This window comes from Astyanax mexicanus, chromosome 7 (genome assembly GCF_023375975.1).
Source record: "Astyanax mexicanus isolate ESR-SI-001 chromosome 7, AstMex3_surface, whole genome shotgun sequence".
In the NCBI taxonomy this organism is placed as follows: Eukaryota; Metazoa; Chordata; class Actinopteri; order Characiformes; family Acestrorhamphidae; genus Astyanax; species Astyanax mexicanus.
This window is the reverse complement of record NC_064414.1, coordinates 21,190,882-21,218,851: the sequence shown is the minus strand read 5'-3', so window position 1 is coordinate 21,218,851 and position 27,970 is coordinate 21,190,882. Positions and strand designations below refer to the sequence as shown.

The following is a 27,970-nucleotide window of genomic DNA, read 5'->3' as shown; positions in this document are numbered from 1 at the left end:
TTACATCAATAATTTCTGAGTTTTCCCTGTGATCTCTTTTAGATCACTTTTAGCCTCTTTCTCAGCCCCCATAAGTGGATGAGTGATTTCTGCTGGAGCTGAATGGAGATGTTGTTCAGGCTGCGGTGATTTCCTTGGGGCTTATTCTCAGCATACAAGGACATTAGTACAAAAATATTCCCCTCACACTAGATGGTCACACATGAGCCTCGTGTGCAGAGCAGCTCAAAACCATGACATCAGCAGTGGGCGAACACTGAATGCTCCTTTGAGACGCTGATAGTGTGGGGTTTTATGGGTGTACAGCCTTGCGTGGCCAGAATAGAACAGGCCGCTTGAGGGGTTTCGGAGGGCCCTCGGGCGTACTTCGGCCCACCCTAAGATGCCAGTATTCACGTTCACACTCGATATCATAGAAACTGCTTTCAGGGGCTGCCAGAAATTAGACAAGCATGGACAATGTCTCTTTTGTGCTGGGATAAGGAGCACGACCTTTCCAAATATACTTGCACTTTATGAATTTTAAAACAACATAACTCTTCTGTAATTTATCCACTGAGTTTATCCACTAAGTTGGTAAAGAGTAAAACAAAGGCTAGTGAGCTAATCAACTAGCCTATATAGCTAGCTGTGGTTACTAAGTTTAGGCTTCACAAACTCAGCTAGCTTAATTAATGCTTTTCTTCAATAAGCTAATATTTCTTTAATAAGCTCAATATAGTTTTTTATTATAATTTTTCAAGATGAGAACGGAATTCTCATAACAAAATGCCATTAGAAACAAATTAGTGATGATTAATAGGATAACAAAGCCGTCTTTCACTAAAGAGCAGCAGTACAATGCTTGCCTACAGCTAACAGATGGCTACACTGCCACTGAGCCTCTTTGCATTGTCTCGGATCTCCACGTTTTCAGGATGGCAACCGAGTCCGTGACCACGCCTACGTCGTTTCTCATTGGCTGCTTCGTCCGCCCGTCACCTCACTCTCCACCAATCCTGTGTCTCTGTCCATGTGCACAATCGGAAGTGCTTTTCCCCCCTCGCGTTTTTTACCGGAGTCCCCCGACCCGCCTGCGCGCGCCCCCGCTCCTCGCCTCTCTCTCTCAAAAGTGTCCACTTATGATTCAGATAAGCGAACCGACTCCTTTTTACTGATTCGAACTCTGTAAAAATTCCCCAAAACACACACAAAAAGAGCCGAGCGCTTTAGCGAACCAAACGAGGTTTATTATGGTGATTAAATGTTTTGTGCTTTAAATTGTGCTACTGTACGATTTAATTGGATCGATATTATCATTGAAGTAACAATCACGAAAAACGTTACGTGGACTCTGTAGGGAAAAAAAAGTTCGATTCATTTGAACTCAGACTCGGTTCAAAAGAATCGTTTGGAAGTAACCGATTGGTTCCCGAGTCGGACATCGCTACTAGCGACCGTCATATTGGCTGTCAAGAAGAAGGAAGACACGGGCGAGAGAGGAGGCTCTTCGGAGAGCTGGCCCCGGATCAAATGGGCATTCCAGAGCACAGGAATGATCTCCAAAACCGACGGATTCCCTCATGAGTGTGTAAAAAACGGAGCTCGGGAATGAGCAGCGCAGATCTCGCGGGTTGTGTTCGCCTCGGGAGAGCTCGTGCGGGAGAGAGAGAGAGCTAGCGCTGCGAGTCTGACATCTTTTTGATAGCCATCTTTTTCACAGACAAAAGAAGAAGAAGGCTACGAAGTGCTGGATCCACGTAGAGGAGGTAAGCACTCTTATTCCAGCCCGTTTCTGTGCGGCATGTTGGAGAAGCGCTGTGGTTTCTCCGCTGTGTGCGGAGGTGAGGGGGGTTTGTGGGTTTGGTGACCGTTAGTTGGTTAGTTAGCCTGTTAGCTCGCTGTTCCTGAACTCGCTGGGCTGAATGTAACGGAACGCGAGCGATGTGTCACCGGATTTCCAGCGGTTCCTCTGCGGGCTGCACCTCTACGCTGCCAGCCTGGAGAAACCGCCTCACACCGGCCGCAGAACTTCGCCTGGAAGCTCAAATCTAACAAAACCTGCAGCTTTAGTTCACTGACCAGGCTTTAGCTGTGAAACACGGAGCAAATTCTGGAGGTTTCAGTCGGTTAAGGTTAGCTAACGCTAGCTAACTAACTGTACAGGCATGCGGGATTATAGCAAGAGAGCTAGGGTTAGATTAGCTACTCAGGCTACCAAGTTTAGACCAAGTTTATTTAAGTAAAAATATCAATAGTTAAAAAGTGATTTATGAAATTATGACCTTTAGCCACAGGATTAAATTAAATTATTTAAACAATTAAATTTTGTACCAGTTCCGACCTCATTTCTTAAAATGAACACTCAATGTTGGGAAATGTTTGTCCACTGTTTTGGTTTCTAAACTCAACGTTATTTAATATCTGGGTACATAAGTTAGTAACTGGCTAGATTTATTTTAGATTTAGATTTAGACTTATTTGTGAATCAATCCGTTGTAAATAACGTAAATACTAAAAATATATATATTATTTAGCTTACTAAATTTTGTAAGTGTGTTTTATTATGTCTATGACAGAGATTGAACATCGTTTCTCCAGTCCAGTCCAGAAATTCTTATATTTTCTTCTCGAAAAGCAAATTAGTAAAAAGTAAATAGCTTTTTTTTTAATTGGATAATATATTGTCCCAAATATAATTGCTATAAACCATACTCGTGTTTTTTTTTTTTTTTTTTAAGATTTTTTGTGCCTCTTATACAATTTGAATGTAATTGTATAATAATACAGTTGGACTTAAAAAGTGTGATACAATTTAATTAGTAAGGTTATTTAAACACTAGAATTGGAAAAAGTAGCTATATACAGCTCTATAAACTACTTTATATTCATAAAGATTTAAGAGATCAGAAATCAATATTTGGTGAAATAACCCTGGTTTTTAATCACAGTTTTCATGCATCTTGGCATGTTCTCCTACACCAGTCTTACACACTGCTTTTGGATAACTTGATGCTACTCCCGGTGCAAAAATAAAGCAGTTCAGCTTGGTCTGATGGCTTGTGATCATCCATTTTCCTCTTGATTATATTCCAATGGGTTTCAATTTGGTAAAATTAAAGAAACTCAAAATTTTTGAGCTATATATAATAAATATCAAAATAAATAAAATGTTTTAAGCTAAGTTAGAAGTTCACATTAATGGACTCTCCTTGAGGTAATCAAAAATGATTAAAGACATGTCCTTATGTTGTATTATAAGTCAACTTAACATAATTATTGTGGCAGGCCTACCAGTATTGTTGATCAATATCGTTCTACACCAATACTGAGCCAATTTTATTCCCACAACCATTTATCTTTAAAATGAGCTACAGGATCAGATTAAATACATTCTTTCTTCTGTCTGATATCTGATCCAGCCTTTTCTGCAGATACCCATCAGCTGAAATGCTGATATGCTATCTCTAACCATAGGCACTGCACTTCATCTTTCTTCGTGTTTTTCATGTTCTTACACAATGAACTCAACATGAAAATAACTGTGTTTTTTTGGATGAAATATTGTCTCACTTAATAATAATTGGAATAAACGCTGTTATTGTCATTTGACACAAATACTGCCACTGTTCTAATGCAACAATGCCCTTTCTAAGTGCAGTTAAAATGTATTAATTTTATATTTAATTAATTAAATTTAATTTATTAAATGTAATTCTTAATTTACAACAGTCCACTCTATGTATAGAGATGTTACTTTTGATGGATTATTAGGTATTGATGGGTTATTGTGCAACTGGCTAAATACTGGAAAAATTAAATGCTTGTAATCCATTATGCAAGAAAACAATGAATGCTATGAAGATCAACAAAAATTAATGAGACGATGTACATCGATAAAGTCAATATCTTGATGGGCCAACTAGATCATCAACTGATATTTTATTAGTGTAAAATAATTTTACAGTATTTCAGGATGTTTTGGCAAAATTCTTGACATATATGACAAACATTTAATATTTTTTTAATACACTTCTGCAGCAAAATGAATATTACATTTGAATTAGTGATATTTTTGAGTTTATGGTATAGCATACCTCTAATTAAGATTTTCACCAGATTGTCAATGATCCAACATGTAACGATATTAATAATACACTCCATATATCTAGGATTGAAGTTAAATATATTATATTGGGCAGATATAATCTGTCTCTTGTAGATATTTAATGGGGGGGAAAAAAAGTGTCATTTTTCTTTTTGATACAAAAATATATTTTTCAAAGCTATATGGCCCTAAAATAATGCAGTTGCTGCAGGGTATTTTTGCGATAATGTGTTTAAATATTATTGAGTAATTTATAGATTATTTTATAAGGCCTGTTGTGTTTGTTATATTTTTTAATATAACAGTTAAAGTTATCAGTGTACATGAAAATACGTGGCAAGAATTATGCCAATAAATAGCTGTTCTTTGGCTTGGAAAACGTGATGCATGTTTAGGATCAAACAATGGGAATCATTTGCAAGAAAAATGTGCCATCTCCAAAAATGTATATATATTTTTTTCTAAATTTATTTAGAATCGACAAGTTCATCAAAGTACAGAAAGGAGTCAGGCAGACTTGATGCTACTGGTATTTATCACAATAAATACTGTATCTCAAATGATACAGAGGTAAATTAATTTTAATGCATTAGTGACCCTCTTTACACCAGGTCACTTCGTGCATCTTGAGTATCAGGATTATGTCTAAATAAGGCCAAGCCATGTTAAAATGCAAGTGTAGACACACACAAGACACATTTAAAACAGATACAAAGCTACATTCACATTGCAAGCCGCATTCAATTTAAAAAAAAAAAGTTTTTGCAGATTGATTTTGACTCATCTTGACTGATTACTTGTGCATGCATATGCACATTAATACATTTGTACACATTGCCTGATGTGCTCCCTGCCAAAATTGGACCACTTTAAACAATGTTCTGTAGTTTATTGTGAAGGAAAACCTAAATTTAATATTAAGGTTTAATTCATAAACCGCAAAGATCATGTGCAAGCGTACAGGCTAAAAGACACATAAACACAAATGGAATACTAGGCCAGTCTAGAACCACATATAAGTGGTCATAAGCGCAAAAGTATATGATCTAATTTTGACATGTCCACACAGCTCTAAATAAGTCAGATCGATGTCAGATTAAAGCAAAAATTCAGATTATGTAACTTCAGACAGGTAATATGAATCTAGCCCAGATCTAATCCCTCAAACCACTGCAGGAGGTGGAATAAGACACATTAAGCCACATGTTATAGCAGTGTAAACACATCTGTCCCTGTAAGACACATGATACAAACAAAACTCCTTCCAAAACAGCTGGAACACCAGTAACAATTGCTACATGCAAATTTGTGTATTTCATTCCAGATAGCATTGTTGGATTCTGTATGATTATCCAGATATGCGTTTGTCTGCTAAGTGTAAAGGCATGTGCTGATCAGATCAGAATACAATCCAGATACTAGTCCACTTGACCATGGAAATGGCCAGGTGTAAATGCAGTTAAAATTGTCAAAAATTTTAGTAACGTTAGTCATATGCGTTCTATCTTCGGAACACAATGTTCCTGCTCCAGGAGACAAGCTAATGTGCTACTTTGCTTGTTTAATCTTCGTGCAAACCCTGTCGCTGGAGCACCACCAGAACAGCCTGAACTGGCCTGTCCTCGTACAGCAGCTCTCTTAAAGTAAGCGAGTTTACCACAAACATCTCATTTATCCTCCTCGGGATAAAAAAAAAGTGATTACGCCCTTAATGTTGTCCAAACGCCAAGCCACTCATCAGGACCCCATGAGGGTAGGCGTGCCGAGCTAAGAGCAACAGCAGAGGATCTTTTTTGGGTTTAATATGGGGCAGCGTTGCAGCAATCTTCCTGTACTCCTCCATTTGGTCTTGCGGAGGTGAATCACCACAGCTACGTCCTCGCTGAGGTCCATTTTTTCTGCCATATGTGGGCTTTTTGATGTAATTGTTCGTCCTGCGGAAATGACTCATCTTTGGTCTCATTTTGTTTGTGGCAATCCATTGTTATGGTTTACAGTCTCTGCATGAATAACCAGTGGCTCAGAGAGGCTGTGCTAGCTGTTGCTCGAAGGTAATTTTTTCACCCTGTTGAAAATCTTTTTTTTTTTTTTTTTCTTTTCTTTTCAGTAACAACCTTAAGCTTTTGATTATTGTGTAGGTTTATAGCACAGCTTACTGGGAAAGAAACAGTCACTAGTTGCTGCTGTTCCCATCACTCCGGATAGGAAATGACAGTAGTGGCTCTTCCTCTGAATCACACACTCATTTTTCTTTGTTCTGTGTGCCGATCTCTGCCCTTCGCCTACATCTCTACATCTCCATACATATCAACACAACACCAAAGGTTTTTTTATCCCACAAACATGCACACACACATTAGTCCACTCTACAGTTCCTCACATTCAGTTTGATTTTGCCTTTGCTTTGCTTTTACTAGACAGAAGAAAGTGCACAAGGGTTCTTTAATACCGAACTGGCATCAGATGTATTATTTTCACCTATTGTTCTGCAAAGCTCAGTGGCTTTCTTTGATGCCTAATTAGTGAGGTGCCAAGCTAATGGGTGACACAGGCCATTGATGGATTAGTAAGCTAATTTCATTCACACAGGCCTTACACTTGGTCCTCAAACAAGGCATTATTTTACTTACTTTATAATGGCTACATCTGACATAAGTCACATTTATAGAAGCCAAGGCTGGAGTAATTCATCAACACAATCAGTGTCATCAATTAGGCACACCGGATTTTAGAACACACCAGATTATAGGCGCCCTATCAATAAACAACTATTTTTTTGGTCTATTTTCAAAAAATAAAGTGCACCGGATTATAAGGCTCATATATACAAAACTAATTTTTTATTAAAAAAAAAAACATTTCTTTCAATATCAAACAATTTTTTAATAAAATTTAGGGATTTTGAGTGCGCTTTTAAGTCCAAAAAATATGATATGAAAATGATGTACGCCAGTGCGTTGCAAAGAAGGCTGTGCCCACTGAAAATGGGCTGTGTTCCAAACCGCAGAATAAAACACTAAATAGCGTACCCCATCATAAGAAGTGTGTTAACTAATTTTTGTGGAAAATATACTGTCACAGAAATTATTTAGATTAAAAATATGTTTCTCAAATTAAAAAAATGTAATGCCAATGATACCAGAATAATGTAATTACGTAATAAGGCATTTTCATGCTTTTTAAGACTGTTTCTAATGAATTATAATTTGAAAGATGTGCAGTTTTTTCCTATTCACCTAATAATGTAGACCTCTCGCTAAACTGGCTAAAATACTGGTGAGGTTCATTTTTGTGTAAACAAACACTAGGAAACACAGTGAACAAGTCAATGTCCATATACAGTACCAGTCAAAAGTTTTGACACACCTCTTATTCATTGTTTTTTTTTTTCTTTTTATGATTTTTGCAAATGTAATATTGAAGAGAAAAGGTGTAAACATCTTTGTTTAAATATGATTAATACTGTAGATTCTTCTAAGTAGCCATTTAACTGCATTTATCTTTGACGACTGGTCTGCACACTCTTGGTATTTTCTCAGTGTCTTCTTGAGGGAGAGTCACTTGAAATAGTTTTCTCAGCGTCTTGAAGGAGCTCATGGAGGTGCTGAACAATAGTTGCTGCTTTTCCCTTATGCTGTGAAGCTCCAGCTCATCCCAAATCACGCATCTCAGTTGTGTTAAGATCGGGCGTTTGTGGAGGCCAAACATTTATTGTTTACGACGCTTTACGACGTTTACAAAGTCTATTTGTGTACCTTAATTGTTTTCATGTTTTTAATAGTAATCTACCATGTAGAAAATAAATTAAATAAAGAAATTAAATTAAAAAAAACATTGAATAAGAATGTGTGTCCAAGTTTTTGACAGGGACTGTATATATAACTAATAACAGAATTATCCAGCAGGCCTAGTATTGAAGTGTATGGTTTGGGACACGGCATGCATTCCTCTGTAGAGCAAGCTGTGCATACAAATATGCACTTGAGAACTTGAAGCACTACTATCCCAGAGCACTATGTCTGGACAGCAACATGACAGTGCCGTAAGTGCCGTGCCCCTATCGCCCCATGTTAAACGTCATTTCTGCAGCACTGCTGTTATGCTAATGTAATGTTGGACTATTTAGTGTCTAACCTTTTATATCATTATATCATTATCATTTTTGTTCACCTTGATAAAATAATATGTGTACAAGTAAGAGAACAGATTAAACTAACATTACTGCTTACTGCTACAGCCTGTAAATCGTTTTAAAAATGTAATAACTCTACATTTATTAAAAATACATTTGTTAGTGGTTATTTTAACTACATATTACCTAGCGAATAAATAATTCCAAGCATGACCATTTAAAGTTGTGCATCTAGTATTTAAGCACAACTATTAATACACTACTAAAATTGTAGGTAGTGCTGGACGATTTATATCACAATATATTTTTTTTAATTTTGACCGATAAGATATAATTCCGATAATGATATGAACAGTATAAATGCCATCGTCTTTGTTGTGTTTAATCATGTGCTGACAGAGCTGGGAAAAATGGTAGATAGAAAAAAATATTCATGCTGCATGTTTTATTGCAATATTTTGACATGCAGAGAGAATGCAGTGGCAGATTCTAATACTCCTTCATGTATAGCACAGTGATTTTTATTGCATTTTTGCTGCCAATCATCCAATTAAAGAGGAGTTTTACACTGTAATGAAATGTACATTCAAGTAATTGTAGCATATTGTCAATATGATATAATTAATAGATTGCTCATCTCTAATTTCAGGTAAAGAGCTTTGAAGTCTAAAATTATAGAAAAAGTATGAGGAATATGGAGTATTCTTTTTGGATATAGGATTTTTTTTTCCTGTAGAATATTCGTCAAAGTAGCCATTAGTATAAAGAGAAATGTTCTTTTTCCTCTCAATATTTTGGTTAAGTTATTTTAACTAAATAACACTCAAACCCCTTTTGAATTAGAGAATTGAGTTGTTAGTTTCAGCATGTAACAGAAAAAAATAATTGTTAGATGAGTTGTTCAAAATTATTCAGTTTGTGCAGCCCTGGTTCTCTGAACATTTCACACATTCAGGCCTTTTCTTCTGTACACTCTTACTCAGAATGAGATTGCTTTGTAAGTGCAACAGAACATGACTGTTGTAATTGAGTTTAACTTCTGAAGAGCAGCTGACTGAGTTTGAGCAATAGCCTGTTCTTTGTTATTCAGTCAAATGCTTATAACCTCAGGCCGCATCTCATGGTACTCAGTCTAAACTGTTCCTCTAAAGTGAATATGAGCTTTTGGTCATGGCAGAAGACAGGCATGCTATATGTATATGTATTACCTACATACATACATACATAAAACAGTACTTCTGCCAGTGTTTTCGGCCTCGTCGTTGTGTCTATGAGCTCTGTAAATCACAGGCCAGGTTTCCTTCTTCTAAGCCAGAGCAGAAGGGATTGGTAAAGTAGGTCAGTTTTGCCTTCTGTATGAAAGGCTGAGAGACATGGACATGCATAAAAAAATCACGCATAAATGAATGATAGGGCAGAGAACGTATCTTAAACCGTTTATATTACATATGTATTACAGATGGATTTGCATGCATGTCTGTAATCTGTATAGCAGGAGTTTGAGTGCACGGAAAGAACAGTCCCTCCCTTCTGGAAAACCAGAGCTGCGCTTTGTTTGTTTTTGTGACCACGATTAGCAAAGTCAAGGAAAAAAAATATGCTAACTCGCATGGAAAAAAAGCACAGGCTCCAAAGATGCATCTGATATTCTGGCACATTAGGGATGCATCTTGAGGGTAGAACAACAGAGGGTGGAGGGATGTGTGAAATAAATGAGAAGGACAAACAGAACGTGTCCTTTCATGTGTAAAGCATTAGAAGAAAGATTCTTTCTTTTTTTCTTGATTTTGTCCATTTGTGGTTACTGTTGTACCACTCCAAATCGAAAAAGTTGGGACAGTATTTTATATATTTACTTTGACTTTTATTTCATTGTAGACAGTATGAACCCAAGAGAGTTCAAGGCCAAATATCAAACACATTTGTTTTAGGTTTACAATAAATTGAACACTTTTTCCATCATTGAATACATTTTATAGCTTAAATATTTTTTTCAAACCAAATTAATGACAGATCTACAATTTAATTTAATTGAATAATATTTATATATTTATGAAGCACTATCCCCACCGGTATACCAACAAAGCACAATACATTTACCTCACCAGTGCTACTCTAATCTCTCTCTCTCTCTCTCTCTCTCTCTCTCTCTCTCTCTCTCTCTCTATATATATATATATATATATATATATATATATATATATATATATATATATATATATATACAGGTGCTGGTCAACAAATTAGAATAAATTGAAATAGTGCAATCATGAAATTCTTTGAATGCATTTTTTGTGCAGAAAGCAAATCAGGTGTTCACCGCACCTGTCCTACTCGTTAGACTAATCACAGAACTCGTTACCTGGAAAAAAAATTGCTCAGCTGAGCTTTCCAAAAGGCCCATTTAGGCCATTTAACTGTGACACTGTTGTTTTATTGAATTAGAATAAATGCTCGAATTTTTGTTTTCTGTGAAGAGTGTTCACTGTGCAGTATAAAGTCAGGGTTGAGTAGAATTTCTAAGTTGTAAAATCAATCATGGGTAAGCAGCGCGACCTCTCAACCGGAATAGTGGCTCAAATTCAAGCCCTTCGCCAACAAGGCTTGACCCAAACTAAAATTGCTGAGCAGCTCGGCATCAGCCAGTCTTCCGTCTGCAAAGCTCTCAAGAAAAACTGCAGCAAGCGCACCAACTGTTCCGGCGTCCGAAAAACTTCTGCTCGCGACAACAAGCAGCTGAGAAAGATCGCAGTCAGCAACCGGTTCAAGTCCACTTCCGAGCTCACCGACTTGTGGAACAAGCAGACCGGCGCTGACGTCTCCAGATCAACCACTTACCGTCGTCTGCGCGAACTCTGCTTCAAATCTCGCGTTCCAGCAGTAAAACCGATGCTGAACAAGAAACAAATGGAGAAACGGCTGAAGTGGGCCAAAGAACACGGCGAGTGGACTGCTGAAGACTGGCAGAAAGTGGTCTTCAGTGACGAATCACGCTTTTGCATCTCCTTCAGTGACCAAGGTCCTCGTGTCTGGCGTCGTGGTGGCGAAACCTACAACCACGAGTGCGTGAAAAGATCAAGTTTCCCCAGAGCGTTATGGTCTGGGGATGCATGTCCGCTCGAGGTGTAGGGAAACTCTGCTTCCTCAAGAACACTGTCAATGCTGCCGTATATCAAGATGTTCTGGAAACGTTCCTGATTCCGACTGTTGAGGAACAGTTCGGCGAAGAAGACTTCATATTTCAACAGGATCTTGCACCGGCTCATGCGGCAAAGTCGACCAAAGATTGGTTCACTAAAAAACAGCTTGAAGTTTTGGCATGGCCGGCCAACTCGCCTGACCTCAATGTCATTGAAAACCTTTGGGCCATCGTCAAGCGGAAAATTCGCGACAGAAAGCCTACTACGCTGGACCAACTGAAGCAGAACATCGCCACTGCCTGGGAAGCTGTGAGTGTGGAAACTTGCGACAAGCTGGTCAAATCGATGCCGCGGAGATTTCAGGCAGTCATACAAGCCAAGGGGGCAGCCACAAAATACTGAGAAAGTGATGATTGTAATTATAATAAAAATTATTCTAATTCAATGAAACGGTTTCTCCATTATTCTAATTCAATAAAACAACAGTGTCACAGTTAAATGGCCTAAATGGGCCTTTTGGAAAGCTCAGCTGAGCAAATTTTTTTCCAGGTAACGAGTTCTGTGATTAGTCTAACGAGTAGGAAAGGTGCAGTGAACACCTGATTTGCTTTCTGCACAAAAAATGCATTCAAAGAATTTCATGATTGCACTATTTAAAAGTATTGTAATTCGTTGACCAGCACCTGTATATATATATATATATATATATATATATATATATATATAGTAACAAGTAACACAGAAAGAAAACATATATACAAAGATGGCAACCAAAAAAGAATTAAAAAATGTAGCTTCTCTGTTTGCACGACGTAGAAATAACATCTATAGCTAACAGTAAGAAATGTAGGGAGTCTATACTTAGTATACTTAGACATATATCTAGCTGGCTACCTCAGTATTTATATTTTAGTCATAAAATTTACCTTGGCAGTGTGTTCTAATCGTAAATTTAACACAGAAATACATCTCTGGTCACATGAAGCTAGCCACCTAACTTGAAGTTTACACAGAGACACACAGTCAGTCTTTTGGTACACAAATAAATGCTAGCTAAAGCTAAGGGCTAACGCTGCTATATGACTCGGGGTGTTTTCACACCTGACTGTCTGAACCAGAGTTCACACAAAGATTGAGGTATTTGTAATGTTGTGTACATTTGGTTTGGTTAGTATAGGTATCAAGGAGCAGTAAAGCTATTCTGCTGAAGTGCAGCGTTATACAGGAGTTTGTTTAGTTCTCCAGCACTGACAATTGAGCAGTGTTAGCATTAGCTGCTAAGCGCTAGCTCTTTTGCCGTTTAGATGTAAGAATTATCGGCCCGTAGTCTGCTGCTAACCCCAGCTAGCACTGCTGGAGCAGCATTAGCATTATCCGCTAACCTCGCTAGCTCTTTTAGCGTTCAGAGTTGAGTATATCGTACCATAGTCTGCGTGTTTACTGTGGTAAAACAAGCTACGTGGGAACTGCTAGCTGATATGGCCCTGGTTTACCGGAACACTTGGGGTTTCTCAGCATAGCGCTGTAGGGTAGCATTAGCCGCTAACCATTGGTTGCCTTAGTGGAAATCTGTAAATCTAAGCTTACTGTAAATAAACAGAAGTGGTTTACTCTTTAGTTTTCAGGAGATAAATCTGTGTAAATTAACATCAAGTGCTTGTTTGACTTTAAAATATATATATATTTTTAAGAACTACAGTTTTGTTTACTTAACTTGGCTTAGCTTTACAGCTTTACACCCAGTGGCAAGACTTGCTGAATTAGAAGGAAAACATGACAACACTCTTGTTCCTCACTAGTGTCACATAATGCTCCTTAAATTCCAGTGCGTCTTGTATATAAAAATAGATGTTCATTGATGATAAACCTTATAATCCGGTGATTGATAGTGCTCTTAATTAAAAACTTAGCCACTTGTTGCTAATAGCAGTCTAGACTAACTGTTTGTGGCACTGGAGATGTTTTTCTGGTAGAATGAAATTAGATAAATACTAGCAAATCTTGGGCACAAATGTCAGATTACCTACCAGCACAAGCTGTTTTTCTGTTTGCCTTTACACTCTTTGTTCAAAATATAACTCTAGTCACTAATACAAACAAGGCAGTAACACAAAATATTTTTAAATTATAAGCCAACATTACTGTCTCATAAGTCTCTCTTATTTGCAATTAAGAGAGATTTGAACAACACGTGAGTGAAGTTCTACATTCTGTAAACATCTATAATGCAATTTCATTGTTGTCTAAATAATTGTAGTTGTGATCATGCAAAAAGGAAAAACTGGAAAATCACGCTACAAATGTTATGTTTTCATTTTATATGAAATAAGAGATGAAAAACTCTTAGTTCTTTCAAGCTGTGATGCCCACCAGAGGTTGTAACTAAGTACTGATCATTCAGGATGCCTAAACATTTGCCTCAGGCTTTTGTACTTTTTATTATTTTGAAACTGTGGAAGAATCAGCTGTATAGTAACATATATTTTAACCAGGGGTGCCAAACCATTAAATGCCTTTGTTCACACTCAGAACGCCTCGTATTTTACTGTGTATCTGAAGTGAGCTAAACTGGGATGCTCAGTAATGTGTCTAGTGCGAATATGAATAGTGTAGTAATAACATAACAGGAAACATGACATAACTGACTGATATAACTACAAAGATTACAGGTCACATGTGGTTTGTTCCAGAAAAAGACAATATCACTGTCATTTGATCATGTTCTTTTCAATCATTTAAATGCTGATTGCAGTATGCACTTACACAGTGGAAGTCCTGTGTTATTGCTGCTGGTAATATAAATCTGGAGGTGTTTAATCACATAATCTTTCCCAGCCAGCATCAGGCGGAAGGCAGTATACACCCTGGACAGGCCGCCAGTCCATTGAAAAAATATACAGGAATTTTTAACCGATTTCTCCAGAAAATAAAGATCTGACCTATTATGAGATTAATAATACATATTGTATTAGAGTAATAAATAATCTGCCATTGTTAGATACATAATGGAAAATTTAAACATGTTTTGCATTAAGCAGGAGAAAAATGTTGCCACTATGTTTGATGACATTTTTACATTATTGTACATGTGGCTGTTGTGCATGCACACATTACAGTGAAAGTTCTAAAACAATATACTGTGCTGGTGACTGTCTACAGGTGACTGTTACAGATAAGCCACCTTCAGCCCCCAGTGAAATATAATAAATTAAACGTGTACATTTAAAAATATGACGGAAAACTATTTGCTTCCACAAGAAAACAATGAAGAAGGAAATTAAGGTATTGTTTACACACAATGCTAAAAATGACTCATGAAGTAACTGTAAAATAATATCCACAGGAGTTCACCGTTTCTTGGCAGAAGCTTTCACACTTAACAGCATAGCATTATTTCATCCCAGCTATTGCTATCAAAAGAATTCCCACAAGACATGGCAGAATCAGTGTGAAGTCTTACAATCAAGTCAGGTATCACTTGATGTCACCTGAGGGGAGTAAGTAAGTAAGTTGCAGCATTGTTCAGTGTGACGTTGTTCTGTAAGTATCAGTGTGATTCATCCGCTGTTAAACCCTGCAACCCCACATTCTTGTGAGCTTAGCAGGAGATCTTCCATGCAAATTCTGGAGTCTTCAGTTTAAGAAGTACAGGTTGTTACATGGACACAAATAGTGCAACAGTCAATTCAGTTTTTTCCTTGGTAGAAAACCCCACTGACATTTATCTTTCTAGTTGTGACTTTTCTACCAACCTACATTTGAGCTTAGACAGTTACAGAGATAAGATTGATAGGATAGGAAACATACCCCACAAATCAAAGGAAGATTATTACCTGGTTAATCAAAGGAACGCAAACGGTAGTGCTCATGTGATGAAATTCAAATAAATACAGTGCATACTTCTACATCCTAAAAGTAGATAAAGAGAACCAAAACAAAAAAAGAGACAAAATATTAGCCTTTTTATTTTATTTATTGAGAACATTATCCAATGTTATGCACATGTGTGTGGCAACAGTATGTAAATTAGGGCTGCAGCCATCGATTCTTTTAGTAATCGAGTACTCTACTGAAAAATCGATTAGAGTACTCGGATAAAACATATTTGTTTGCTTAAAGAGTAATTAAAAATACATGAGAAAACAAGACATTTCAGTTAACAATGAACGACCAATTGATTTCTCTTTTAAGATTAGTTATATTTTTAAATTCACAACAAACTGCAAACACAAATATAAATAAATAAAGGAATAATAATAATTTGATAATTAGTACTTTAATAAATTAAGCTAAATTATTTTCAACAAGGATTTTTTGTAAGTATCAAAACTATAGGAAATTAATCAATAGAAAAGGCATAAGCATTTGCATTATGTTGTGCATCTTAGCTTCTGAACAGCAGAGATTGCCAGAGTTGCCAGTTCGTCTCACCAAGCCGGTGACATGTATTTGTTTATAAACTCCTCAGCGCTGTGTTCACTTACATAAAGCCTGTATTAAGTACAGAATTGTCTGTTTTTATAAACTAACCAAACATTAGACAGTATTCCTATTAATCACTCCACAGCGCTGTCGTTATATTATTAAGGTTTATTAATATTAATCTCACTGATTTGTTATAAGTTATAGCAACCTTATCTCGGCTCCACCACTAACGTGTCCTCGGCTGAGACATTGCAGCATTAAGGCATGCTTTTTGTGAGAGGCAAGAATGAATACACGCTGTCCAGCCTAAAATGCTCTATTATTGTTCCCCTTTTTCCTTGTAAGTTATCGCTCTCTTCCTTGCGCCGCTTCATAATACCCTTTTTTCAACTAAAACCTCCGCCGCCTCCTGCTTCTTCCTGCGTGCGGGTGGCATAACAAATGATTATTCGAGGCAAATGTTACTGATAGCTGTTGATTAGTTCTGTTAATCGGCTGGTTTAGACCCTCCCTTCATACAAATCAGCTTCAAGTGTGTTCTGTTAGTTGGTTTCTCCTTGTAACTCTTAACATGCGGAGCACTGATCAGTATTCTCCTGATGGTGGGCCTATGAATCTGAGAAAGGCCTTTAGTTGCTTAGAAGTTACCTTGTGTTCCTATGTGACCTCCTTGCCTAATTTTTGTTGGTCAATCATTTCTGTGATTCGCCTTCAAATTATCTGCTAATCCGAAATGTTTATATTATTTTGTTGTATGAAAACATAGCCTACTTTTTAAGTCTGTCAAGTCTGTGTTAAGCTTGAGCATAACTGTTGTTAGAGAATATTGTTCTTTAGTCCAACTGAGAATAAAATCAAGTTGGTACTGTTTGTATGACTTGCAGATAACAGTAAGATGGAAATGCAGTTTAAAGTGATGATTACCCTCCTAAAAAGCTTTGCATGTAAATACTGTACCTGAAAGATTCATTAAAACATGGAAGGATGCATGCGGCTAATTAAGAGTTTGGTTGTGGCTTTGTGCTTCAGTACAGTTATTTTGATAATATCTTTGTACAATGTTTATGATTATTTTTCTTTTTTTTTTTTCATTTGTCTTGAAACATTTTAAACGAAGACAAACGATCTGTGGTCTCAGATTAGTGTTCGTTGAGCAGTATGACCACAAAGGTTCAGATAAGGTCAGGTCTGGAGAAAAAGGAGAAGAGAAACTTCACTGTCTGGCTGGAGACTTGAAGAGACAAGAATAAAGAGAACTGACTCGTATTATGGTCTGTCTACATGTCTGTCTTTCCTCTGTCTGTGCCCACCACCCCCACTCAGATTTTCTCCCTACCAGGTCTGTCTGCTGCCATGACAGGGAAAGTTCTTAGTCAGGCCCAGACTGGCTCAGTAATACGTTACATACCAGAAGATCAGCTGGGAGTAGATCCTCGGGTTCATTTATAGCTGTGGCCTTGTACCCTGTATATCTGCCTGGCAACTCCATACTCGCCGTGTGGCTCGCCCAGCCAGTATCACAGACTTTATTACAGCCCTGAACGTCGTACTGCACACCCACATACACACAGTAACACTGAACTCACTCTTAATGTGGGTGCTCGTGCCTGACATGCTTCACACACCCATCTCGTCCAGCTACCAGCCCCCCTATTGAATGCGCAATTGACAGCCAGAAATGCCACTATGAAACATTCTGTTCGCAGTTAAGTGCCCTCACAATTATTTTGACACAGTTTAGCACAGGGCACTATTTAACCCACATACACCTCACAAATTGACACCTTATAGCGTCACAGATTTTATTAACAGACTACATTTCAAGCTGCTTATTCTTTGTTTCTGTTTATCCAACAGGTTGAAGTCTCCAGTGTATGGAGAAAGTGAGGAAGATGTGGAGCAACCTCAGGAACAGATGTCACACTCTCTTCCACGCTAACGGTTCAGAGGCCAACATATGCAGCCTGGACATGGATCGTCTCCACTGTGTGGTGGACGTGAGCCAGGGACCACACGGAGGTGAGTCCCAGGCTGCTCGGGACTCGGGAGCTCATTCCCAGGCTCCGGTGGTAAGTGGGGGACGGCGAAGCCACAACTGTGTGGCAGATATTCCCCAGATTGTGGAGATCACAGTCGACAAAGAGAACGAGGATGTACGCAAGGTCCCGCTTGTACGGAGGGATTCCTACTCGCGGCATGCTCCCTGGGGTGGGAAGAAGAAGCACTCCTGCTCTACTAAAACTCAGAGCTCTCTGGAGGCCGACAGGCGGACAGGCCGTTCGAGAGGGGGGACGAGCAGGCGGGAACGTTGCTATGGGACCAGTTCCATCCAGGAGATGAGCGACTCTGCCGGAGGAGTGGGTGGACGGAGCTTAAGTGTTCGTTCTGTAAGGCAGAGGCTGAAGGACACAGTAGGTTTATGCCTACCTCTGCCGACACCCCGCCGCTCCCGGTCGGCCAAGAGCCAGGTTACCTCCAAGCGCAAGATACACCTAACAGAACTGATGCTGGAGACCTGCCCATTCCCACCAGGCTCCGATCTGGCCAACAAATGGCACCTCATTAAGCAACATACAGCACCGGTCAGCCCGCATTCTTCCACAGCGTTGCTGGATGCTTTCGATCCAGTGCGTTCCTCCCCAGAGGACGAGGAGGAGAGGCTCCGTGAACGCCGTAGACTCAGTATAGAGGAAGGTGTTGACCCACCTCCAAATGCGCAGATCCACACACTGGAGGCCACAGCACAGAGATCTGCCCTTTACAAACTGGGACCAAAGATGGCGCCTGGTGCTGGGGAAGGAGCTGGGGATGTCCGGAGCATGGGTAGTGGAAGCTCTTTTTCGGGTGGGTTCTCTGGGAAAGTGGCCCAGGTCGGGGCAAGCATGACTTTGCCATCCCATGCTGCAGACTGTGACTCCGAGGAGGACTCTACGACTCTGTGCTTACAGGCACGGAGGACTAAGCAGAGGCACGCCTCTGGGGACGGGCACTCCACCAGGCAGTCGGGACCCTGGAAGGTTCACACACAGATTGATTTTATCCATTGCTTAGTTCCTGACCTGCTGGCCATCACAGCACTTCCGTGCTACTGGGGCGTGATGGATCGCTACCAGGCGGAGGCACTGCTTGATGGTCGGCCAGAGGGCACCTTCCTTCTGCGGGACTCTGCCCAAGAGGACTACTTGTTTTCCGTTAGCTTCCGCCGTTACAACCGCTCGTTGCATGCACGCATCGAACAGTGGAACCACAACTTCAGCTTCGACGCGCACGATCCCTGCGTCTTCCACTCCTCCACAGTCACAGGTTTGCTGGAGCACTACAAAGATCCAAGCGCTTGTATGTTCTTTGAGCCGCTACTCACAGCTCCCCTGCACAGAACCTTCCCTTTCAGCCTGCAGCATCTGGCACGTGCTGCCATCTGCAGTCAGACCACCTACGATGGCATTGGTGCCCTGCCATTGCCACCAGCCATGCAGGACTTCCTAAAGGAGTATCACTACAAACAGAAAGTTCGCGTTCGCTGGCTAGAGAGAGAGCTGCCACTCAAGGTCAAATGAGGCCTGGCTCTCTGTGCTGTGGAGCTGTGGAGGCACGAGACTCTCAGCCAACAGGAATGTGCGTGGATCACATCATCCCTCGTTCAGCTGGCTTTAGGTGTGGAAAAAAGGAGAGGTTTTGAACTGCCAATATTCAGTTGTTTTAGTTCATACTTACTTCACCTGGAATATGCATTGCTAACAACCAGTATACACTATCTGGCAAGCATGTGTTTAAGTGTTCAACAGGTTTGGATTGGAATAGTTTCTTCCTATCTGCTCAGTTTCTCTGACCATATCTACCGGATCTACTTTAGCCTGTCTGCTAAACTGCCTGCACAACCCTGCGTCCTCTCTGCAATTAAACTCATTTGGAGGAATGAAAGAGTCTTCTTATACTAATTAGTCCCAGATATTTACTCATGAAATAGACATCCATTTTACTGTTCAGTTAAATACTGACATAATCAATTTCAGATCATTTTAAAGCTGGCCACACAAGGCTACACGCAACTTTCTCGAGAACTAATATTTACATATATGTATTATATGATTATTTACTAAGTCATAGCTAATATACCAGCAATAAGTTCAAAAGATTACTATATCCTCTTCAGTATGGAGTTTCGTGAGGCAGCACTTAGATCTCTGAACACTGGGCAGGGTCACACTTAGACATGCACCTTTCAGCACTGAGCTCTTTGTTTTTATTTTTTGTTTATTTTTCATGGGAGGCAGAAATAAAAGGCACAAATTAACTGCATGAGGAGGAGGAGGAAATTGCCAGTTGGAGGCAGTGATCATTTCCTGTTGCCTACAGCTACGCAGAGACGACTAACCAATACGCAGGCATAGTTGACTGTGCGCCAGCAGATAGATACTGTAGGTGTGTTATCTAAAATTGGCTTTTGAAGGGGTGTTATCTCCTCTCTCAGCACAGTCACAAGTCTGTTCCGGTTCTGAACGAGGGTCTCAACTGTAAAACACAGGCACTTTGTCACTTGTTTAGAAAAAAACAATTTCGTGGACTGAACATATGCAGTATCAGACTATAATAGTATTATTAATTCTTTGTTACTTTTCCCTTTACGGGGCATAACTTGAGTTCATGTCTGCAGCTCGCTGTCATCTTCTCTTTATTCAGGGCATGAATCAATGGTCTGTGTGCTTCACGCTTGTTTAACATTTTGGGATATGATCTTGTTCTGTCAGTCATCCTTCAGTCTGTCCAGATGTTTTATTCTAAAAAAAAAAAACATGTTGGTTTCAATCTGTGGTTTTATGGGCAAGACAAAACTGATATTTCAGTCAAATTACGTCAACCTGAAATGGAAGTTGTAACCATATCAGTGTGGGTAATAAGGAACGCAAACTAACAAGTAAAAAAAAAAAAACACTTAAAAAGTCAATTGTTTTTATTTTACATTGACTTCAAGGCCTGTACTAGTACCTCACTATTACTGTTTTCACTGTAGACAAAGCATGAATACACAGAGATGCCATTGTATACTTGTTTAAAGTATTGATGTCCTGTTTTCTTATCAAATGTGGTTAGTTCCACTTGCGTTGCACTTTTTCCCATTGTGAAGCATATAGCTACAATATGCTTCCTTTGTCATTTTGTGTGCACTAAAAATGAGATTCCTTTAACACTGTAAAAGAAAAGAATGGCTTGGTCAACTTAATCATATAGCCTGATTAGAGTTGGGTGGTATAACTGTAATGCCATTTACCATAGTACCTCAAAATTCAACATGTTTGAAGCATGAGGTTAACATGTTTGTGCTGAGTCTATTTAATACATGGCCATAATGTGTAGCTGTAAGGTGGAAAATCAAAAAACAAGCGAGAGAGAGAGAAAAAGAAAGCTAACAAACATTAGCAGCATTCAGAATTGCTATTACAGAAATAGTGCACGATGTGGTGTGTCTAGGGCTGGATAATGTTTTACATTTTTCAATACCAGTACCGATACAATCCTTTTTTTGATACCTTTTTTAAAATTGTAACCAAAAATACAAAAAAAAAACTAATTATTTTCACACAACATATTTACTTAACATGAGTAATCTCATTCTCTTACTGCCATCATGAGAGACTTCATCGTTTGGGATCTTGTTGGAACAAACAGTGAGCATCTTTGTGGCGCTTTATTAAGAAAAAAAAATCCTTGATTTGTACTTGAACTACAAATATTTTTCCTACGTATATTGCTTTATGCATTTTAGTTTTAAAAATTCTTTTAAAAAATATCAGCATTCCGGTTGTGTTTCCCAGGGTGGCGCCGCAGTTGGTTTTACCTCGCTGTGCACTCTCTCTGCATTTGGCGGGTTTCATGCAAAGTATCAAAGAGAGGCACCTCTTTTTATTTATTTATTTATTTTTACCTTTTTAATCTTTGGTCGGTGCCATTTTGGTATCAAATTTCGATTCCCAGCCCTAGGTTTGTCTGCCACTTTGTAGTGCTGTTCGAAATCTCAACAGTACATTTTATTCCCTATATAGTTTGCTATCAAATGCCTATAATGTAGCACAAATTGTTGTGTACAGAGGATGTATGTTAGAATTGCCAGACAAGAGTCATGCATCATTCAAATTAGTGCATCATTTTGCGTGTGTAAATTTCCTTCTCATAAGCACAACTGTGAAACTCACAAGCATTAAAAAAAAGAAATTGTGTGCACTCTCCAAATAATTTTTTTACCTTTACAAGTTTTTTTTCCATTTCTTCTTGAAATCACAGTTGTCCTCACTCACTATGCGCATTGCCGGCGGCTGCTCTTTTTGCTCGAGTGTGGTTTTTGCGCACGAGTATAGAAAGTGGTGTTTTTTACAGTTTGGGGGCTGGGTCAGAGTAATCTCCCTCAGTGAATGCTATTGGCTGATATCTCCAGGTTTTGTGAGTGACCGCCTGCTAGGAACATGCTTCAGAAAGCAAAGACAAAGGAGGGCGAGAAAGAAGGACAGCAGGAGGAGAGTTAGTTAGCTAAGCTAAAAGCCAAGTTTGGGTTTATCTAAATAATAGTAGTAATATTATTGTAATAGTAGTCTTTCTTTCTTAAAGCTGGTTATTTAAACAATATATTTAAATGAGCCACTCTCATTGAACACCAACACGCTCGTGAGAAGATAATAAACACACGCAATATGTTAAAACTCACAGGTTTCTTTTTTTTTTTTTCACCTGGTGTTTTTGCATCCCTGACTTTTGACATTGATGTAACGCCATACTTTCCCATCTAAATACTTATAAGGAGAGTAGATTAAACTATACTGTGTGTTTGATTGTTTTTCAGTTTTAAATAGCAATGCAAAATGAGATATTAAAGAAGCTACGTGACATAGGACCATTTGTACTACTTGAGCAGCTTACGCTACTCTCTGCCACTAGTAATAACATATTCTACGCTAAAATCTTAAGACGGTATGATGGTATTAAAAAAGTGGATACCGCCCAACCCTAAGTCTAATACCTAATACATATGGTTGCTGTCATGCAAAAAAACTTCTATTTCCAAATGACAACTTTGCAGAGGAAAGAAAATACCTTCAGCTGCCAGATTTAAAAAATGTAAAAAATGACAAAAAATGTCAAAAATGACGGAAAGTGACGTACAAGGTTTTGTGTAACAGCGACAATATGCTTTATTTGTTGGTATGAATGGTGAATATTTTTGATATGGGACAAATAAAGGCCAACCTTAAGTCAAGTCTCAGTTCAACATCATAACAAGTTGGAATATCATTTTAATATGGAAATATGCTCAGGTCCACTCATCTTATGCATAACGGTATATTACCAAGGACGTTATTGTTCAGTGTTTGTATCTTTTAGGATCACTGACCAAAGGTGTGTCTGTGTGCTTAACCTGTATTAGTGATCTTTTCAGCCATGTCCTCTCAAACCTTATCATATTATATGTTGAAAGAACAAGAGAAAGTAAAAATGCATCATCAGTAGTAGGCTGTAGCTTCCGTTGCAACTGAAACAGTCCACAGGAACCTTGTTTGTTGGTGCAGTCTGGACGCAAGCGCCCTTTATTCTCTCTGTTTGCTGTAGTCTAGGAAGCGCTTTCAACAGCAGCGGTTTAGGGCCAAATTAAAAAAATAAATAATAATAAACTAGTAGACTTTGAGAACAAATGGTGAATATTTTGGAAATAAAGTCATGATATTTCTATATTTATATTTTTAAGTATAATGTTATAACATTTCACACAGTAACAATAAGTCATACAACATTAAAGTGATCTTGCTACCAGGAAAAGTACTAATACTTTTGTATTAGTTACACCAATAAGAAACACTTACTGGGCCTTATGCCGCAGTGCACAAACCCAATTTTTAAATTAACAATAAACACAGATATAAAAAAATAACTTTGCTGTTCCTTTACAGCATAAACACGCAGGTCACTTTCCCCTGCTGAGATGTGCATTAAAATACCAATCCACCAAAGTCAGAGCGCATTTAGCCCTTAAACGGAATAGCAAGTAACGCGCTGATTGGTTTATTTCATGTTACGCCCAAAACAAACCCATGATTCATTAAGAGAATATGTACATGTCTTTTGTGCATTTAAAGCAGAGCAAGACATATTTTTTGCGTCCTCATGATACCAAAGAAACATTGCCGCCCTAAATCAAGCCGCACTGTTGACGGCTCGCCTACAGATCGCAAAATTTGACCCAATCTCTTGGCACACCAGCGTCAGCAAATATTACTTTATTCTTTACTCTCAAAACATAACTTAAAACACTGTGCTTTTATTTTGGAAATATTACGACTTTATTCTCAAAATATTAAAGTCTACCCGTATTTTCTTTTTTTCAGTGCCCCTGAAACACTGTTATAATTTTGAATGACAAACTACAAGAAAAAAAAAAACACTAATTTGGCCAGCGTTGTGATTTGTGTGCAGATGAAAGCCTTTAGGTTTGGAAGGTGTGGATGTTACCAGACGTTAGTTAGCACCCGTGTTCTCAGTGACAGCATGTGCCTTAATCTCTCCATCTCCTGCTTTCACACTCAGGTTCTGTGCTTTAGAACGTGGCCTGCTCACACACACACACACACAGGTCTTTCTGTGCTACCAGTCAGCAAATGAGTCTCTCTCTCTCTCTCTCCCTGGCAGAGTTACACCCTGCCCTGCCCTACAGGCGCTAATCACAGGCTAAATTTACTAAGCTAGCCTCTAAATTTACCACCTGCTAAAAGGACCGGTCTGTGTTTCTTGATGGGTTTTTATGAAAATATAGAGTAGAGAGCCTTTTTTTTTTTTTTTTAACCCCCCTCCCTCCCGGGTCTGACCACATCCTCATCATCAACCTCTTTTTTTTGGGATACGTCGAGCTGAAAGCAGAAATTCTGTTGTTTGTGTAGTCTGCTTGGCCTCCACAGTGTTTGGGAGCTATGCTAAAGTTAGCATTAGCAGGAGGCTAACACACAGGGCACCATTGAGACGTTTTGAGTGCTCTGGTGTCTTGCCGTGGGGAGTCGGTCGAGGTAAAAAAAAATAAAAATAAAATAAAAAAAGGACAGAAAAACCCTCTGTCGGTCATTATTTGGTTAAGGCTGGAGAGAAGACGTTTGAGGGGCCTGCAGCCATTGTGGATTTTCGTACACTCCCCCTGCCATTCAGGCATTGTTGGAAGTAGTGAAAATCCGTCAGCCATGGCAACAGAGAATAAAAGGGGTCTTTTCTGAAGATTCTTTAGAACTGTGCCTGGTAATTATGATCTAGAGCTGCGTGGTTTTCTGTATCGAATGGTTCGAACGAGCCTCTCTGTACTTGGGGGGTCTGAGGCTCTTCCTGCACTTTGTTCCCTATGGGAAATGGCATGTGTCAGACTTTGAAGTACCACATGTTGCCCATATGAACTGTAAAGCAGATGCTGACTGTGCCACGACTGCTGAAGAATAGGATAGGCTAGGCTGGGTGATCTGTTTCGTTTATTGGTGGAAAAGCTGGTGGAGCTCCGTTTTGACCTAAAAATGAGAGACTAATGCTGCGTCCCAATTGCGTTCTACATACTAATAATATAAGGGTATATAATATACAGTATCAATTTACATTTCAAATAAAGTCATCCAAATATAAAAAATATATATTTTTTTAGTAAACAAAAAGTGTTAAACAAATCAGAACATGTTTTGTATTTCAGATTCTTCCAAGTAGGCTGGATTTTTTTCTTGGTCAGCTTTATGAGGTAGAGACACCTGGAATTCAGGCTTTCAGTTAACAGCTGTGCTGAGCTTGTCAAGAGTTAGTTACTTAAATTTTTTGTCTTAATGTGTTTGAGAGCACCAGTTGGAAAGTTGTGAAGAGGTAGAGTTGGTATACAGTGAATATCTCTATTTAAGTAATGTTCTAATCCATATTATGGAAAGAACTATTTAACTCAAACTTTTAAGAACTTTTATCAAGTGCAAGTTGCAAAGACCATCTAAAATGTTATGATGAAACTGGCTCTCATCAGGACTGCACCAGAAAAGGAAGACAATGGGTTGCCTTTGTTGCACAGGAAAAGTTAATCAGAATGCAGGTTAACAGCACCCCAGATAAATGCTTCAGAGTATTTTGGTTTGTTTGACACTTTTAAGTTTACTACATGATTTCTGTATTATGTGTCTGGATGACTTATAGTCAGAATTAATTTACAAAGAACATAAAACCATTAAATGAGGAGGTGTGTCCAAACTTTTGGCTGGTACTGTTGTATACTGATCTTAATAGTGTGGGTTGGCAAGTTGGAACACTACATATTAAAATATTGATTAGGGATACAATATCTGGCAACGAAATAATTGGCTCAATGAAAAGCTTCTAAAAAAAAGACCAAACAATATATACTGAACAAAATAAAAGTGGCAAAAAATTATAAAAAAAATGTTATTCAGTATTTTGCCTTTCTGGTTTAATTTTATTAGGTACAATTTAAGCAAAAATTGCATCTGTTAGTCCCTAGTTACCAACCCATTTTAAACTAGAAGGTAGCAACAAAACAATGCTCTGTCATCACGTGTTATTGTACATTCTTTAACCTCTGCATTGTTTTCCAATATTGTTCCTGACATGAGCAGTTCCTCCCTTTCTGTTTCGCATTGCACTGTGGGATAATCGTGTCCTTCGTAACCACACTGACCGGTTCTAAATATATTTTGTTGATTATAATTAAGTTTACTCACCTTTTTTTTTTTTTGGACACTTTTATCTATACTACACACTTCATATTCAAACACTAGTTAATATTAGTAATTAGTACGCAGTTGGGACATACCCAAAGTGGTCTCCTGATGTCAGTTCTATGTTAGTAAGAGATTGAAAGATTTATCCATTATTAATTTATATAAATAATTTATTAGAGCGTCAGAACTCACATGGAGCGTCTTCTCTTGTGTAAAACTGAACGATATGAAACTGAATTATTTTTATTCAGCCCACCCCCACTTTTGCCCCTAGATTAACCATAGCTTGGCATCAAGGCTAAGCTTTGACCTTACAGACATTGGATTTGTAAGTATTTTAGCATTAGAGTCGAGGGAGAGTTGTATAATACTTTTATGCAAACCTAGTAACAAAATGGTTGTTATTTTTACATAAATCTTATCCCTAATATGCAAGGAGTGTGATGTAACCGTGGTTGCTATACTGTCACTTTAATGCTGTGCGTGCACATTTGTTGCTATATGAATGCAGGCTCTTTGGTGACAGGGCTTGACAATGATGGGGACTAATGGTTGTCATTCTGCATCCAACAAGGCCTTGTCTGACCAATCGCAACATCCAGCCCAGCACTACAGGCTGACGAGCGCTCATCAGACGACTAGATCCTAACTCTAATTATCTTCCTCCTTCCTTTTGTTCTTTCTCTCGTTCCATCAGCTGATGTCAGGATAAAACTGGAGCGTTTGAATGGGGAAGATGTTCACATTTCAGTATCTGTGTTTAAACCCTGCTCTCCTTTCCCCCGCTGGTGTTGTTTTTTTTTTTTTTTTCGTTTTTTTTTCTTTCCACTTTCATTCTTTTGTCTTCAACTTCTGTTGCATTTTGAAATCCAGTGGATACAATGCTTGTAGTTGTCACTCTTGGTGCTTTGCGAATGCTTCATTGTCTTAATATTACAAATAAAATTGTCAAGTGTATTCCTTTGTTTTTTGACTGCTGGTATCTGCACTTATCTGCACTGGGTTTGTCATTTTAACTGTCATGATAACTAAGACAATAAGTGGCACTTTATGCCATAGATGTAGTTATAACAAGATAGCATAGTAATGCAGTTACAGAGCAATGGAAAAAAAATAGATACTGAAATAGAAGTTAAAATATGTCCTAAGTGTATAAAACAGATATGCTAAATAAAATAAAACCACTAAAACTTTTAACTCAGTAATCATACAGGCCAGTTTAAGTTCACAAACTCTCATCAATAAGTAAATATAATGGGTACAATTAAGATTATGTCCATTTATTGTAGAATTTTTTTATGTGTAATATTGATAATGTAAATATTTTGCCAGGCTCAATCTGCACAACTCCATATGTCATAAAATATACTATTTATATATTTGTAATTGGGATGCACTAAAATAAAATAATAAATAACTCTTGGACAAAACCAAAGCTAAACTAAATTAAACCGACATCTGG

The 27,970-nt window shown here is 38.4% G+C and overlaps 1 protein-coding gene across 1 annotated transcript; it reads left to right on the top strand.

Moving 5' to 3' along the window:
* Window positions 1–1,349: 1,349 nt before the first annotated feature.
* On the top strand, window positions 1,350–27,465 carry socs5b (suppressor of cytokine signaling 5b). Its single transcript, XM_007255777.4, has 2 exons — window positions 1,350–1,748; window positions 17,642–27,465. The coding sequence occupies exon 2, from the start codon at window positions 17,659–17,661 to the stop codon at window positions 19,339–19,341; it is 1,683 nt and encodes a 560-aa protein (XP_007255839.3). The 5' UTR covers window positions 1,350–1,748; window positions 17,642–17,658; the 3' UTR covers window positions 19,342–27,465.
* Window positions 27,466–27,970: the final 505 nt, after the last annotated feature.